Genomic DNA, 18326 nt, shown 5'->3' with positions numbered 1-18326 from the left:
AGCGGACTGTGGGTTGGGAGACAGGTTCTGCAGAGAAGAGAGAAAACACTGGGGAATAGAACCTGAGTGTGCTGTGTCCACAGGTGATCATTACTGGGATTTTATCTAAAACAGAGTACCAGTAAGTTGATATGAATGTGCCTTGCAATTGATAGAAGCATAAAAATGCAGTTATATACTTATCCAAGTAGAAAGCGATGGTAGAGTCCAGAATGACTGATAATACAGTAGAGATGTGATGTGTCGAGCCTGTCTACACATTGCTTTTATTATATATCAATGATCACGAAACTCAAAATAAAATTGGGTAAAAATAATATTCTGATTCTTACAAACCTTCATTGAGATCACCAGAAACTGAAAGCAAAGTCCCAACCCAAACCAATGTGGAAAACGAAAACCACCACATCTCCTTTGACTTGTGTTTCCACCCGCTACATCAGGTGTGATATGATTCCTGATCCACAATACTCCCTTAATCATAATGTATCAATCTGTTTGTACCACTGAATCACAGAGAGATGAGAAATTATGTTGAGAGGTATTTGTTGGGAACTGTCAAAGTTACTGAAGGGAAACGAAAGCAGCCACTCTGTGTTGATTGTGGTGAACTCCTCTTGTCAACTATTTAGATGATGCTGTCACATTTCCAATGAGAAAAGCAGTTGTAATGTGGTAGGTCTCAGTTTTACAACAGCCGTTTAAGATTGCACGTAGTTAGTGGTACACCTGGAGTTGCAACCCAGTCTCACTAGAGAAATGTTAACAGATTAACATTTCTGCATTTCTGCTTTCTGGGGGGAAAAACCATTACGTGGGTAATGTTTTCACTTTCAATCACAATGCTTCGCGGCAGCTTTTGTCGACATTTTTATATTTATTTTCTGTGAACATTAGTGGATGGATAGTCTTGTTTGCTTTTAAACCAATTAAATTGTTACCAAAAAATTACTATTCTTTAGTCCTTTCATTTTAATTATGTACATGGTCTTGTTGTACTAGTGCTAAAATATACACTGCCTTTTTTCTTTATATATATTTACCCGAAACCTTGCTTGATATAATTTTAGGAAACGACATGTCAGCGCTGTACTTGCATCCAGAGCGCGTCTGCCGATGAAAATAAAAATACGGCTAAAAACAAAACAGTATTCGGTTCAACAGAGACAGTCAGTAACTTAAAACAAATATATAGCTGTAGGTTACTTTGACATTACAGATTACTTATAACTCCTGTAAAAGAACAACACACAGCTTTTATGACAACATCCCAAGGATATACTCAAATAAAGAAACTGCAATTATCCATTAAGACCCACCTTGATTTGCATTTTCAATGCATCATCAAATTTCCATCAATGATTGTGCCCATTGGTTATGTTCTTAATGGGAACTTTAACTTGACCCAGCTCTGATTGTACTATCCTTAGCTCATACTAAGACTGGTAACTCATCCCAGTCAGCCCCATACTGCACACACTGCCAGAATTCACAGAGAGAATCTGAGTCCTGAGGCTCAGCCTAACCCACATGAAGAACAGCAGGAGGACGGGGATAAGGACAGGTTTTATAACAAAGACCAGTCAGCCCCATACTGCACACACTGCCAGAATTCACAGAGAGAATCTGAGTCCCGAGGCTCAGCCTAACCCACATGAAGAACAGCAGGAGGACGGGCATAAGGACAGGTTTTATAACAAAGAGGAGTCAGCCCATCACACCTGTCTCTGACACTCCTAACCAGGTGATGGTTAGGTAAAGTTAAGTGCAACTTACATTTTCTTTCTTTAAAAATAGAAGAAGAAAATACTATATTTGGTTGGTCTGTAGAAATCTATATTTATACTTGCTATAGACCTCTTCACATGACTAGCCTTTATACATTTATATAGATTCCTATGATTTTTTTTAGCTTGTAAAGCTAATATGCTGATTGTATGTGCACCTCCACTAGCACCCAAAGAGGGGGATGATGAAGGGGTGAGGAGAGTAACACAGCAGAGCCCCCTCTGTCCTCCACTAGCACCCAAAGAGGGGGATGATGAAGGGGTGAGGAGAGTAACACAGCAGAGCCCCTTCTGTCCTCCACTAGCACCCAAAGAGGGGGATGATGAAGGGGTGAGGAGAGTAACACAGCAGAGCCCCTTCTGTCCTCCACTAGCACCCAAAGAGGGGGGTGATGAAGGGGTGAGGAGAGTAACACAGCAGAGCCCCCTCTGTCCTCCACTAGCACCCAAAGAGGGGGGTGATGAAGGGGTGAGGAGAGTAACACAGCAGAGCCCCCTCTGTCCTCCACTAGCACCCAAAGAGGGGGATGATGAATGGGGTGAGGAGAGTAACACAGCAGAGCCCCCTCTGTCCTCCATGTCCCTCAGCTGTCCCAATACTTTGCTGAGCCAGATTTATAAATGAACCACCAGGTATCCCTACACTTCTATTTTTAAGACAAATTAAAGATAAATAACTTACCATCAACTTTCAAGGTTACATTTCCATTGAATGGTTCTCTTCCTGATGTAAAGGTATTGCCCTGAAATGTATACACTCCAGCGTCGCTGAGGTGCACAGATCTGAGCTCCACTGATCCTGTAGTTGTGTTCAGGGTGACTCTGTTCTCATATCCAGCGCCTATGACGGGGTCTGATCCGACCCATGACACCACAGGGATCTTTGCACGGCTGAAAAACCATGCCACTGCACCTAGATCTCCAGGGGGTTTAATCTCCAGCATTACATTGTCTCCAACCTTGCTGATCACAGGGTCTGTGACAGGCGTTACTTTAGCTAAGATAAGAGGCTCTCTATCAATATCAGATAAGAGGCTCTCTATCAATGAAGCGGCTTCTTCACTTCTCATAAACAGATTTACTGGAATCTAACATTATCTTTTCATATCATATATTTTGTATATAACATGCACCGCGATACATTTCTTGTCAATGTGATAATCATTTCAACTGCAGTGAAAATCGTGATTTGGAACAGCTAATATAAAATTGCTGTAGGCACATGCCGGCATGTAATTGTCAATTGCACTTACAGGAAATCATACATTTTTTTTATTTATTTTTTCTTTTTTTTAAGGCTTAACTATGAATCCAGTCAATGTATTACTACTGCAAGCAACCACAGATCTTCTGTAAGACATGGAGTTGCAGTGTCACATTGTATTCACTAGGTGTCACTATACTGGCCCACATAGTATCTGAGTGCTGAGACTTCATTTAGATATTTGGGTTCAATCAATGTGATGAATTTTTCTCTAGAGCAAAAAATGTTTCAATGAAATGTAAAGAAAAAATATCTAAAAAGAACTATAAATAAACAGTAAGTGTGTTAATGTAAGCTACACTGCATATGTTGATGCATGTTTATTAAATTCATATTGTGTTATCATAAAGGAACCATTAACATAATCCTTTCAACCTTGTTTTAACAGAATATGTTGCTTGGTGTCTAATGTGTGTCACATCATTGTAATACAAACACACAACACACTGATATAATACAATACGGTTTATGCCCATCGGGAATCAACATCTTGAAACTGGGCAAATAATCAAACACCCTGTCTCATTTCTCAGATCGAAAACACACAACTGATAGTCTGTATCATTAGCTATAGAGGCAAAGGTTACTATAATGGTTACAATGTGTTCCTGGATTGCAGCGTATATATGCCAAGCACCCTCCCCAGTGAATTAGCTGATGTCTTCCTGGAGAAGAACAGTGCTGGTGATTGCTACACTGAAACAGCACAGCAGGGCTGGCAGGCAGAGATCTCAGGATGGGAGCGCACTTTATAAACTGGGTTATCATATCACTATGGGCAGGTAAAAACATATAAATTATATATATATATATATATATATATATATGTATATATATAAATTCAATACTGTAGGTTTTACATATAGATCTTTTTTAAAGCATTTCAGTATCATACTCAGAATTCTAAGGTAATAAAGATTTTTTGATTGTATTATTATTATTTTTGTTTTTAGGATCTTCAGCTCTGGTAGTAACGCCTGTCACAGACCCTGTGATCAGCAAGGTTGGAGACAATGTAATGCTGGAGATTAAACCCCCTGGAGTTCTAGGTGCAGTGGCATGGTTTTTCAGCCCTGCAAAGATCCCTGTGGTGTCATGGGTCGGATCAGACCCAGTCATAGGCGCTGGATATGAGAACAGAGTCACCCTGAACACAGCTACAGGATCAGTGGAGCTCAGATCTGTGAACATCAGCGACGATGGAGTGTATGCATTTCAGGGCACTACCTTTACACCAGGAAGAGAACCATTCAGTGGAAGTGTTACCTTGAAAGTTTATGGTAAGTTATTTATCTTTAATTTGTCTTAAAAATAGAAGTGTAGGGATACCTGGTGGTTCATTTATAAATCTGGCTCAGCAAAGTATTGGGACAGCTGAGGGACATGGAGGACAGAGGGGGCTCTGCTGTGTTACTCTCCTCACCCCTTCATCATCCCCCTCTTTGGGTGCTAGTGGAGGACAGAGGGGGCTCCGCTGTGTTACTCTCCTCACCCCTTCATCATCCCCCTCTTTGGGTGCTAGTGGAGGACAGAGGGGGCTCTGCTGTGTTACTCTCCTCACCCCTTCATCATCCCCCTCTTTGGGTGCTAGTGGAGGACAGAGGGGGCTCTGCTGTGTTACTCTCCTCACCTCTTCATCATCCCCCTCTTTGGGTGCTAGTGGAGGTGCACGTACATGTGTATTGAGTGTGTTAGAATTTCACACAATATAGAGGCTGTTTGTCTGTCCGTCCGACTGTCTTTCTGTATGTTTTTATTTTTTGAGTTTTTCATATGTGAAAAAAAATCCCTCGTCAAATTCTGATGAATCTTGCTAAAGATATATTATTCTGTAGAAATGTATAACAATGATTATATTATTCAGCAGAAAAGTGCAAGAATGTTTAATATTCTCTAGAAATATATACAAATGTTGTACTTTTATTACTAGTCCTTAGAATGAATTTTGGGACTCTAATATAGTCATCTTGCTGATAACCACCCGGAATAAACTATCTAATAGAAACAGAAAACAAGCCTTTGAATCAGAAATATTACCAAATAACTATAGTACCAATAATTCCAAGCAGCAATCAGCATATAAGCTTTACAAGCTAAAAAAAATCATAGGAATCTATATAAATGTATAAAGGCTAGTCATGTGAAGAGGTCTATAGCAAGTATAAATATAGATTTCTACAGACCAACCAAATATAGTATTTTATTCTTCTATTTTTAAAGAAAGTAAATGTAAGTTGCACTGAACTTTAACCATCACTTGGATAGGAGTGTCAGAGACAGGTGTGATGGGCTGACTCCTCTTTGTTATAAAACCTGTCCTTATCCCCGTTCTCCTGCTGTTCTTCATGTGGGTTAGGCTGAGCCTCGGGACTCAGATTCTCTCTGTGAATTCTGGCAGTGTGTGCAGTATGGGGCTGACTCCTCTTTGTTATAAAACCTCTCAACATAATTTCTCATCTATATGTGATTCAGTGGTACAAACAGATTGATACATTATGATTAAAGGAGTATTGTGGATCAGGAATCATATCACACCTGATGTAGCGGGTGGAAACACATGTCAAAGGAGATGTGGTGGTTTTCGTTTTCCACATTGGTTTGGGTTGGGACTTTGCTTTCAGTTTCTGGTGATCTCAATGAAGGTTTGTAAGAATCAGAATATTATTTTTACCCAATTTTATTTTGGGTTTCGTGATCATTGATATATAATATATCAATGTGTATACAGGCTCGACACATCACATCTCTACTGTATGATCAGTCATTCGGGACTCTACCATCGCTTTCTACTTGGATAGGTATTATAACTGCATCTCTATGCTTCTATCAATTGCAAGGCACATTCATATCAACTTACTGGTACTCTGTTTTGAATAAAATCCCAGTAATGATCAACTGTGGACACAGCACACTCAGGTTCTATTCCCCAGTGTTTTCTCTCTTCTCTGCAGAACCTGTCTCCCAACCCACAGTCCGCTCCAATGTGACTGATCCAGTGGAGTTCAATGACACTGTCAGTTTGACCTGTACAGCCTCTGGCTCTGCCGTCTCCTACCAATGGTTCAATGGCAGCTCTGTGGTTAGTGACAGTGAGCGGATTCACCTGAGTGATGACAATAAAACACTGACCATAGCCAGGGTGTTGAGATCTGATGATGGGACCCTGTATTGCAATGCGTTTAACCCTGTCAGTGACAGCACCAGCGAGCCGTTTCGTCTCATCGTGAGCTGTGAGTGCTGATTGTTGTTTGCATTGATGTAGTCAGATCTTAAATTGGCAGCCTCTGTCTAGTCAAGCCAAATGCATTTCTGTGTTAACTCAGAATTGCATTTTACATACTAGTGCTTTGAACTGATATTCCTATGAAGTGTTTTCTACAACAGAGTTACTTTTTAAAATGCATTACTCAGTAAGGATTGCTATTACATATGAGACACACTAATGAAAAACACCTAGACGAAAGAGGAAGTTGATGGCATCCACTTGTGTGGGAGTGTGTTCACCAGCCTACTTAGCTGTTTTTAGTAAGTTGTTTATAATGAGTGAGCTGTTGTGGGATTCAGTAATCAGACAGTGGCTACAACAGTAAACTAAGGGCTGTAGAAAATGCAATTCATTGATGTCGTTTTTGGTGCAGCTGAATATCTCTGACAATTATGAAAATCAAAACAAACACATTTGTTTTAAAAAATAAAACATTTGCAGAAACAGCTCAGTTGACAAAGGCTGTTTCTTTGCTAACACTATGTAACACCTAGCAAAGAATAATTTTCAAAGAAAACAAATTTGAAAATATTTGCTGATTAATATGAAAACATTTTATGCTATAGCTAAAAGGTCACCTGTTAAAAAGGCTGTGCAAACCATAGTATGTGTTGGTTTATGTTGGTTGCATTTAGACTGATTGTATTACAAGTGTGGGTCCCCTTCTGTAAATATGAATGGTGAATGGCTTTGTACTGCACACACTACAGCAGTATGAAATAGTGAACCAGACTGGTAATACATTAGATAAACTCAAATAATAACACAGAGGTTTAATTTTCATAATTGTCCGTAGCTTTGGTTTGGGCTGCCATGGAAGAGCTTCAAAGATCAGTAGCTATTGTTGTTTGATTGAAATCTCATTGTGTTCAACAGCATGTTAATGTGAATGTTCATTTTAGATGGACCAGAATCCCTCACTCTGTCTATCAGCCCCCAGAAGCCGATCTATAGTGCAGGATCAGACCTCACTCTGTCCTGCTCTGCACAGTCCAGCCCACCTGCTCACTACCAATGGTTCTTTAATGGAGCCCCTCTTAACAAACTGGGCTCACAGCTGAATATCACTCACATTCAACACGGGTAGCGACGGTTGGGGTGAAGCTGCCGAGCGCAGCACCTTTTATTTATAGTTTTGTTTATTGTGCTTTATTTTCCCTGTTCCTTTGGCCTTTTGATTATTCTTGTGTTTGAGCACCTGTACTCTGTACCGCTCCCGGTATAGTTGTGGCTCTGTCTGTACCATCGCTGGTAAGGCAGCAGTAGGGGTACCATCGCTGGTAAGGCAGCAGTAGGGGCAGCAGTATGGAGTAGTGGTTAGGGCTCTGGACTCTTGACCGGAAGGTCGTGGGTTCAATCCCCGGTGGGGACACTGCTGCTGTACCCTTGAGCAAGGTACTTTACCTAGATTGCTCCAGTAAAAACCCAACTGTATAAATGGGTAATTGTATGTAAAAATAATGTGATATCTTGTAATAATTGTAAGTCGCCCTGGATAAGGGCGTCTGCTAAGAAATTAATAATAATAAATAATAAGGCAGACCACAGACAACAGCGCCCTCTGTGGGCTGAAAAGAAATTACGCTCCCATAATAAAACTGGGCACCTGTGCGGTGTTCCCAAATTACTTCTGTGTCTCCTGTGTGTCAGTGAATACCCACCACCCTTCCACACAGGCCTATTCTCAACTTCTTTTTTTAAGGACAGTATTGATTATTGAATCAAGTTTGTGTTCACCCTTTTTAAAATTAAACCAACCTATTTGACCCGGCCAAGGTTCCCACTTATAGTTTTAGAATTATGATTTTTTTTTTTTTTTTTACTGTGTGATGAACATCCAGTACAGTATTATGTAATCTCTGCTTACATGCTTATTACATTTTTGGTAACAACCAACTACGCCACCCAGCTCCTGGTCCAGGCCTTGGTACTCTCCCGCATAGACTACTGCAACTCCCTCCTGGCTGGCCTCCCTGCGTCCGCCACCCGTCCGCTCCAGCTCATCCAGAACTCTGCTGCCCGCCTGGTGTTCTCTTTGCCTCGCTTCTCCTACGCAGCTCCACTACTCCGCTCACTCCACTGGCTACCGATCACCGCTCGCATCCAGTTCAAGACTCTTGTACTAGCCTACAGATGCCTTGACCAGACTGCACCCAGCTACCTCCAGACCCTCATCTCTCCCTACACCCCCACTCGACCTCTCCGCTCCGCCTGCACTAGAAGACTGGCTCTACCTCCTCTACGCTCCCCTGCCTCCAGAGCCCGCTCCTTCTCCACCCTTGCTCCGCAGTGGTGGAATGACCTTCCTACAGATGTCAGGACTGCCGAGTCCCTGACCACATTCCGGCGCCTCCTTAAGACTCACCTCTTCAGACAACACCTGTAGAACTCCTCTGTTTTTCCCCTGGGACACTATCACCATTCCTTAAAATGTGCTTTATTTGCTCTTATCTGCCCCCTATTTTACTGCATTTAATCCTGTGTACTGTACTGTAATATGCCAAATGTTTAATCTGTAGTATTTTGTAATTAATCATATCCTGATGTAACTATCACTGTCACTGTTATCTGCTGTATTATTGAATTGTATTTTGTCACACTTGTACTTGCTTGAACCAAAGTCATTGTATTTATCTTGCTCTTAATTGTATTATTACTTGTACTGTTATTCTTGAAATGTATTTGCTTACGATTGTAAGTCGCCCTGGATAAGGGCGTCTGCTAATAAATAATAATAATAATAATAATAATAATAATAATAACTATAAATAGTGTTTGTACCATATATAGTAGGAGTGCTTCCTAATTTGAATTTTGGTACTGGCAGCACTACACAGTTACCTCAAGTGGAGTCAATTACTTCAGATTGGTAAACTTATTCATCTCAGAGATCAATGAAATCGTAACTACACTAAAATCAAAGCTGAATTACATGTCCTTGTTTGGAGTGAGCTACACTTGTAGTTTGAGTGCTGTTGTTCTACACATCAAGACTCAGCTCTGCAGTTCTGTGCCACAGCATCTATCTCCTACTAGATGGTATTGATATAACCCCCTCCCCTGATCTATGTGTCTTGCACCCTACCCTGCATCACTCTCTGGAGCTCTTCTGCTTTTTAACACATTAGAGAGGCACAGCGGTCCAGTCTGTCCTGCTTGCACACCCCTTCAGCTGTAGCCAGTGCTGGTGAATCACACAGTGTCCTCTGAAGAGCAACACTTCTTAAAGGACATAGAGCCAACAACATTATTCCAGTAAATCTTACCAAATATGAATTACCATCATTTCTTCATTTCTTTCGTCCACTTTTTCCCACTATTCACCTATTTTATATTTCTGTGTAAGTTATGACAATTCATATCCGGTAAAATTTATTGTAATTATTCTGTCCTGTTACTTTGTGTAATTATTTTAATGAACCCCCTTTAAAAGAATACTGCATACCCCTGAATTTTCATAATATTTAATTATTTTATCTGTTTATTATCCCATGATGTGTTTCCTTCATCATCTTATGGTAATGAGGCTTGTTTTATAAAGGGAAAATCCTGGTCACTTATTATCCAAATATCCATGTGCAAAAACAGTACATGTATTACATATTGATAAAGAAATAATATCATGGGATTATAAAAAAAAAAGTTAAAATTCAGAGATTATAAAGTATTCCTTTAACCGTTTTCATAACTACACCACAATGGACCCCTTCCTTACCTCTACAAAATGTACTTTGTGGTTTTTAGTTGACTATTCAATTTCCCATCAGATGAAGTAAGAAAGACATGATTATTGTGGACACTTAGTTCAGTATTTCTGTAAAAGCAACAATTATCTTTCCTAAAGAGTGTCTAATTCTGTCCCTTCTGTTCACAGAGCGGATAACTAATGTAAATGTGAAACCCAGCCCTGCACAGCCAATAGCAAACCAGACTCTAAAGCTGACCTGCGAGGTGCTTGGATCACAGACTGTTCCCTCAAGGCTCTGGCTGAAGGATGGTCAGCCCTTGTCCACTAGTGACAGAATAACATTGTCTGTGGACAGCAGTGTAGTCTCCTTCAACCCAGTGCTGCAGTCTGATGATGGAGAATATCAGTGTAAAGCCAGTAACCCTGTAAGTGACGCGACAAGCGCTGGATACAGATTGGAGGTTAATTGTAAGTATCCAAAGATCCTCTTTTCTCTGTGCATGCTGAATTCAGACTCATTTTGCCTGCTCCACTGGGGTGTGAGTGTTTAAGGCTCTTCACAGTTATCTTGTGTGTTTTGCAGATGGACCACAGCAGGCATCTATTACAGCCCCAGACTCAGCAGCTGAAGGCTCATCTGTAACATTCACATGTTCGGCTCAGTCTCTCCCCCCTTGTATTTACACCTGGTATTTCAATGGGACAGAGACTGCCCAGAGCTCGCAATACAAGATAGCTTCTGTAAGCAATGCTGATAGGGGAAGTTACACCTGTGTAGCCTGGAACTCAGTGACTGAAAGAAAGAGTTCTGCAGTAAAGGAATTTACTATGACTGGTGAGTTTATTGGGTTTGTAGGGAATACTTTTTATAGTTACTATTAATTTATTGAGGATTTAACTGAAAGGAAATTATTAGTGTTGGGAATCCTTGAGAGTGTTACGTTTTGTTGGTCAGTTGTTGTTGATTTAAGGATGGTCTTTAGTTGGGTTAATTTGTTGAGCCTTTCTTGTCTGCTTTGTCTGGATATGAACAATAAAAAAACATGTAATAAAATCTTTAATAGTAATTACACCACCAAATTAATATACAGTATATATATATATATATATATATATATATATATATATATATATATATATATATACAGTATCCCTCTCTCTCTCTCTCTCTCACTTCAAGTTTGCACGACACTCAATCAATCAGAAGCTGTGTTCACCATCTTTGTATTTATTTCACTGTGACATACTGCAACACAAATACATTATTTTCCTAAGCATACTGCGTATCATTTCAAACAAAACCCGTTTAAAAAAACGAAGATGGAAGTAAGCTGTGCATGTTTGAATTGAGGAATTTCAGAAGCCCTGTTTCTGAAGAAGGCACTTCTCTACACCCAGCTCACCTGTCAGAAGGGATGAGCTCCGCACTGCCTGCTCTGTACTGTCTTGTAAACAGTAATAGATGACGGTACAGTACCTTCAAATGAGTTCGGGTAGTTACAGTATTCTTACTGATCATTTATTTATAGAAAATGTAAGCATTCAAATAAAATAGGGTAATAACTAGATACAATAACCAATATATTAAGTTTTAAATGTATTTATTAATTGGTGGCTAGTAAGCCTACACACATAGTAATTAAAAACATCGGTATCGGTTGTAGCAAATCCCCAACAGGTTCTGCTGCTAGGTACTAAGCTGCATTTTAAAATGTTAATAAAGTCCTTTACAAACAAACTGGTAGAGCGGCATACAGTACTGTATGTTCTTATTCATGTAAACATTCAAGGCATAAACAAGAGATGAAAAGTCTTAACATACTGTATTCATACTGTATCTTAAGAAAAAAATGATAACATGTGTGGACCGATACAGCAGAGAGCATGTTTCAGACCTGCAGTGCTTCTTCACTTCTTTCTCTCAGCTTTCTCTTGACTGGTAGGCTGGCCTCACATTGGGATTGCTGCCTGCTTCAGATTGTTAGTTTTGTTCACTTTGTAGATTCAGGCAGGTTAGAGGGTCTGTTTTATTGTACTGCTTACAAAATGGATGAAGGTTACAGGATGGTTGAAAAGACACTTTGCCCTTCTGCTAAGAAAAATGTAAAGGCTTTTGTTGTTTTATAGTTATGCCCTGTTAGAGGCGAATGGTGGCTTTGGCTACCTTTCACAGTACTTATGATGGTTGTCCTAACCCATAAGCAGCCCAGTGGTGAATGTAACAGTATAGCCATTGTGACAGTCATGGAAGCATTGAGATAGTCATGGATTTATCACCAGAGTTCCCAGCTAATGAATGGCTAAGTTGGGAAGGGTAGGGGAAGGCTGAGGTCTCAATGCTATATGTTGATGTTCACTCACACTTTATACCCTGTGTTTAATCTTTAGCAGCAGCTAATTCTGGGTCCTTGACAGGAGGGGAGATTGCAGGAATCGTCTTTGGCACACTTGCAGGCGTTGCCCTCATTGGTGTTATACTGTATTTCTGCCTGAAAAAATGTGGGTGAGTACACAATTTTGTTCTTTTATATTTAAAAATGCTTTAAAAGATTACATTCTTTCAATTACAATACGTGTAAAAAGCCAGGCCAATTAAGGGTCAGTCATAAAATATGCACTCTGTATCTATGGTTCTTTTATTTCTGATAGATATGTACAGTATAATTATCATTTCAGTCTTTTACAAGATCATAGATTTCTTAACCATTTACCTCCCCAATGATACTCAGGGAAAGTTTTCTTACTTTCTCAATATCCAATACCCATCAACCACTTGGAAAAAATAGCAAGCAATCAATATTCTATCACATATTGTTAAGTTCTTCATTCTTCCACAGAAGACAGGCCAAACCTCTTACAGGGTATTCAAAACTCACAACATAGAGTATGAAGAGACTGTGCTGTCTTTAAAGGGGGTGCAACTCTGTGAGGTAACAGGCTGAGTGTAAATGTGTTTATAATGTGCCTGTTAACAAACAGACTGCCTGTAATGAAGCTGGAAAAGTCTCATTGCTATATAACATTTATTTAGGAATGGCACAAAAACTCCTAAACCAAATCCTCCAGGTAATAAGAGTAAGTATGCCTGATATTCATGTGTGTGTCTGTGCAGTTTGTACTAATTAACTTGGCTCCTAAGGAATTGGGTGGACATGTAATGCTTTATTTGTATGTACTTGCTTCAAGTGTTTGGATTTAAAACTGGACTCCAATAGTGTGGTTCAGGTACATGGAAACACAAGCTGCCATCACTGTATCATATTAGACAGGTATCCTTGAACTTGTAATACTAAGAAACATTTTGTTTTAATCTGAATCACACTATCACTGTAAATATTTGACATTGGAGATGTTGGTCCACTTAAGCATTCATTACCTGTCCATATTCCTGCACATTGCAGTGATACATAATAAAGCATTTTCAGTTGAATGCAGTATGTATAAAAGCAGTACTTTACAGAAGATCACAGAGTGTGCTACACAATGTGCAACATGCAAATTAATAACAAAGCCTATTACAACCAATGTCCTCACCAACCTGAACTTAATATATGACCAAGCAGCCCTGTCTATGCTTCCAATAATTCACAACTCAAGACCAAGGTCCAAGGAAGCAGTTTAGCCATTAAACATTAGAGTATGAACGATGAAAGACCGGATCGTTTTTGCTGCTCTGCCATATAGCACACTGTAGCAGGGTGCAATAATAACATTTTAATGCTGTTGTTTCTTTGTAGATACATGCCCAACCCCCACTTTTGATTTTTAACATGTTTTAACAAAACAGTTTAGGCTTTTGGTTTTGTGTTTTTTTGTTTCCATTATCTGAAACCACTGCACAGTTGTCCCTCAAACTGCCTGCTACCCACAGCCTATTTTTCACACAGACAATGATTACATTGATAGACAAAAGATTCAGATAATCGCCTCAATGATAATCACCTCATACACTAGCCCACCGATCCCTGTCAGAGGTTGCGATCCTTTTTATAAATGCATGCAATCTACTTAAAATCTGCTTACAAACCATACTGTGGTATTCATATTGCACTTCTGTTTAACATTGCAAACATGAAAAGCAACAGTCAACAAGAAAACAAACTACTCTACCACAAATAAAAAATAAAAACAAGCTTTTACATTATGAAATATTATATTAAGTAAATATACTAGCATATGACTGTTTAAAGAAAAAATATGTTCAACAAATAAACAGAAAATACAACAAATATAAGTTCTTAACTATTCTGAATAATTTTCTTCTCCAGATCATTATGTAGGTTTCTGTGAAAACTGCAGCTGACAATGTAAAAGCTTGTAGACTATACTATACTGTATGTATGTAAGCCTATTCATTATGTTGTCCATGCCCAGCCTCTTTTTGCTTGAGACAGCCATTTGAATAGAGTGTAGTCGATTGGAAATGTTTGGGTCTAGGTCTTGTTAATATGTTGCGTTTATACACAGTGCTTAATTTGTAAATCGGGAGGTCCCGGAACACATAGTGAGCGCGAGAGGGGGGGTGTTCCGGGGGGGGGCTCTGAGGTACCGGAATGCATGAGAAAAAAGTGACAAACACAATGTAGCCAGACAATGTAACTATAACCCGTGTTAAGGTGTCATCTTTAGACTTGGCTACAATGCTTGCTGCCGCTAAATGGGCCTTGGTTCGGACATGTTCAAAAAACTTTTTTCTGAGGGCTCTTTGTTGTTTTTTTTTTACGTCGGAGGCAGAGGACGTTACTGTGCATTCCACCCACTCTTTCGCTAGTTTCATCCCTCCCTATGATTAATACTTCTAAGTCATCTTGAGTAAAGTCAGCCAAATTACTAAATAATAATAATAATAATAATAATAATAATAATAATAATAATAATAATAATAATAATAATAATAATAATAATTGAGATATACACCTCATTTCCAAAATAAATAAATACAAACATCTACTGGTATTGTAACGTTATTGTACCCAAGGCTTCGTTATATAACTTATGATTACATATTTGACCTTGGAATGAATGTATTTTATACATGACAATTTACAACTACGGTTAAATATTTTATAATTTAATAATGACGGCGATTCACCTTAGTCCACAAAGTGACACGTAGTATCAGCTACGATACAATGACCTTTTAGGAGGATATTACACATTCTAATGGATGACGTTCTTAAACGTCTATTATATTTTACACGCACATTAAATATACATTTTCTAAATGTTATTTTACTGTGTTAAACACTAAAAAATACTAAATATATACACGTTTAAACTTTGTTCATATAAAATGTACATGGTGCGGTTATAGGTGTGCTTCAACGTGTGATTGATTACATGACTAATCCCAAAGGTTTACTGGATAGAAGAGGAATTGGGCAAACAGCGTTTTGCTCTGTGCTGAATAAATACCACGGATTAGTTCCACAAATACCACTCGTTCGAGGCTCTCTTTTTTGTTGTTGTAAAAAACAATGGGTGACTCCAAATGTATAGAAAAAAAAAACACATAAGAAATGCAATTGACTATTTTTTTAAAAAGATTAAATTAAATTAGATTAGATTAGATTGATACTGATGGTTAAACAATGCTAATGGTTCAAACTGTTATGTTATCTCCAGTATTCTAAATATATATATATTATTTTTTTGTTAAACTATATTTAATTTAATGTTTATGAACCAAGTCAACCAAATATAGATTCTCCCTCGCTTTTGTGATGTGCAGTTCGTGAACGACTCGTTCTTTCCGGTTCAAATAAACCTACGTAAACAATCTTAATGCGATCTACATTGATTGGTTTTGTGTCATTGAATCAGTGAATCAAATGAACGAAATGAATCGATTCACCAAACTGAACTGAATCAAATGAATCGAGTCACTAAAAAAGACTCGAACTGCCCATCACTAGTCCTCCCCGACCCCGTCCTCCTCTCCCGCCGAGTCTGACTCACTAGTGGCCTGCTAGCTAGTGGAGGACGTGCCGGTGGTGATGCTGAACTGGCGGGATTAGCAGCGCAGACAGCGCTGCTAGCTAAGGCATCGCCATCAGGAGCAGTTTCGCCCTCATTTTTGATTTGGCTTTCCTTTCCCACGACACGTTTCAAATTCAGTAGCGACGACTAGCCTAGGCTACGTGACGTGATTACGTAGGGACCTCTCGCTAGCTCACCACACTGTTTCAAGATCAGTTACTTACATCGCCGGCTCGCCCCATAACCTCTCTGTACAAATGAGAGAGCAGGTCTGGAATCGGTGTGGCAGGATAGGATGCACTTTTACTGGGGGACGGGAGAAATAACGAGGAGGCAGAAGCAACTTTAACTCTGATCGCTTTTATTAGAATGTTTACAGTGCAAACAGTGGAAAAAATAATAACTCATGCTGCGAGAGGTACCGGATCCGAGCTAATTAGGTGCCGGAACAAAAAAAGTAAAATCTGAGAGGTGCCGGATCCTGTTCCGGCAGGATCCGGCTCAAATTAAGCACTGTTTACGCAACAGCAAAAACACGACCTCTGCCGATGTTCAATAAGGGAAGGTTTGCTTATAAGTTCTTCTTAATCATTCCCATTGTGATGCAGCTCTACAGAAATCATGCACACCTGAGTTACCTTATACTTGTGTGTTGCTTTTCAAATCGCTTTTTTGCATAGATTGATGATTCTCTCAGAAGGCTCTTATCAGTTTGTTCAAAGTACAGACATACGCAGTCATCCACTGACTGTTAGTCTAAAACTAAATTTGTGGAAGAGCCCCATCAGTTTACATTTGAATCTCTAAGACATTTTAGACAACTGCATGACCGATTGATTATTCACATCATTCCTATTTTAAAATGTGTTGCATGTAGTGTAGCAACTCAGTTACTGCCTCAAATTGTCAGGTTGGAAAATGCAACCTGTGCAAACTGACACATCGATTTTGTAATCCAGACTGACGTGTTCTGTAAAGAGCAAACCCACCAAACCAGTGACCTAGCAGATGTAACCTGGTATAGTGTGTATTACCATGGGGAAACTAAGAATAACACATGTAGGTGCTTTAAACTAACTGCAGCTTAAAGAATCAGTAGAGTGTCATCACAACGTGACTTTTTTTTACTGTGTTGATATATTTCTCTAATGCAATTTGTTACAAGTCTTTTTTTCATTCCATGTTCTGCTGCAGCCATTAACGCAAATGATAAGGTAAAGAATACGTTTTTATTTATTTAATTTCATCACACTTTAGAGTTCAGTAATTATTTATAACTTCAGCACTAAGAGTAGCTGCAGCAGAAACTGCTTTAATCTCTATGTATTTAGTTACAGTGAGAGCTCCCTCTATTACAAACCATTTTCCCTAATTTATCATCAGTGTAAAAGATTTAACAAAGGCTTTCTAGAGTCTAGTTAGATTTGTTTTATCATTCTTATTAATCATTCTTACTCTTATTATAGGGTGTGTGTTTTAGTGTAAATGCCTATTTTACATTGTTTTAAAATTGAAGTTTAAATCCACCCAATCCAAGTACACTCTTTGTTGTACACATCACAGCTTTCTGTATGTTATATCATTTTTTTAAGTAACAATTATATTAGCATTCTTTTACAATAGGTTAGTCTATTTAAAAAAAAAAAAAAAGAAATATTGAGAATACTGCACAAACATGCCATTCTGCACTGAAGACGACTTATTATTTTTCTGTATAACAGGCAGACAACATTCACTACGCTGACCCCAAATTTCTAAAAAACAATACAAGTGGCCAAAGGATACAGATGGAAGAGACTACTACTGAATACGCCCAAGTCGCAGGCCGGCCCGCTGGAAAGAATAGACCAGCAGTGTAGGGTTGGGGTTGGGGTTGGGTTGGGGTTGGGGTCGGGGTTGGGGTCGGGGTCGGGGTTGGGGTTGGGGTTGGGGTTGGGGTTGGGGTTAGGGTTGGGTCGGGGTCGGGGGTGGGGTTGGGGTCGGGGTCGGGGTCGGGGTCGGGTTGGGGTTGGGGTTGGGGTTGGGGTTGGGGTTGGGGTCGGGGTTGGGGTCGGGGTTGGGGTCAGGGTTGGGTTGGGGTTGGGGTCGGGGTTGGGGATAGGTTAACAGAGATGAACATTTCCACCTGTACCCCCTGCACATCCTGGGGTCTATTCAAGTCACCTGCACGATGGCAGATATAAATCCTGTACCCCCGCAGTTTAATAATTCAGACAGAGCCCACTGTGTACCAGGGTTATGAAAACCAGCATCTCATCCATTCCCTGTGAGTCTCTAGTGTATTCATTATGAATCCCATCACCATCAGAGGGCTGCAATTCCTCTGCACAAGGACCGATCTGC

The 18326-nt window shown here is 39.5% G+C and overlaps 1 protein-coding gene across 1 annotated transcript; it reads left to right on the top strand.

Moving 5' to 3' along the window:
- Positions 1-3716: 3716 nt before the first annotated feature.
- On the top strand, positions 3717-17853 carry LOC117964904 (carcinoembryonic antigen-related cell adhesion molecule 1-like). Its single transcript, XM_059009305.1, has 7 exons — positions 3717-3833; positions 4005-4331; positions 10191-10472; positions 10588-10839; positions 12393-12507; positions 17178-17197; positions 17705-17853. Exons 1-6 carry the CDS (start codon positions 3788-3790, stop codon positions 17182-17184), a joined length of 1029 nt encoding a protein of 342 aa, XP_058865288.1. The 5' UTR covers positions 3717-3787; the 3' UTR covers positions 17185-17197; positions 17705-17853.
- The last annotated feature ends 473 nt before the right edge of the window (positions 17854-18326 follow it).

The sequence above is a fragment of the Acipenser ruthenus genome, chromosome 38, assembly GCF_902713425.1.
Source record: "Acipenser ruthenus chromosome 38, fAciRut3.2 maternal haplotype, whole genome shotgun sequence".
Taxonomy (NCBI): Eukaryota; Metazoa; Chordata; class Actinopteri; order Acipenseriformes; family Acipenseridae; genus Acipenser; species Acipenser ruthenus.
Note: the sequence above shows the minus strand (reverse complement) of the source record. Positions and strands in the feature narration are given on the sequence as shown.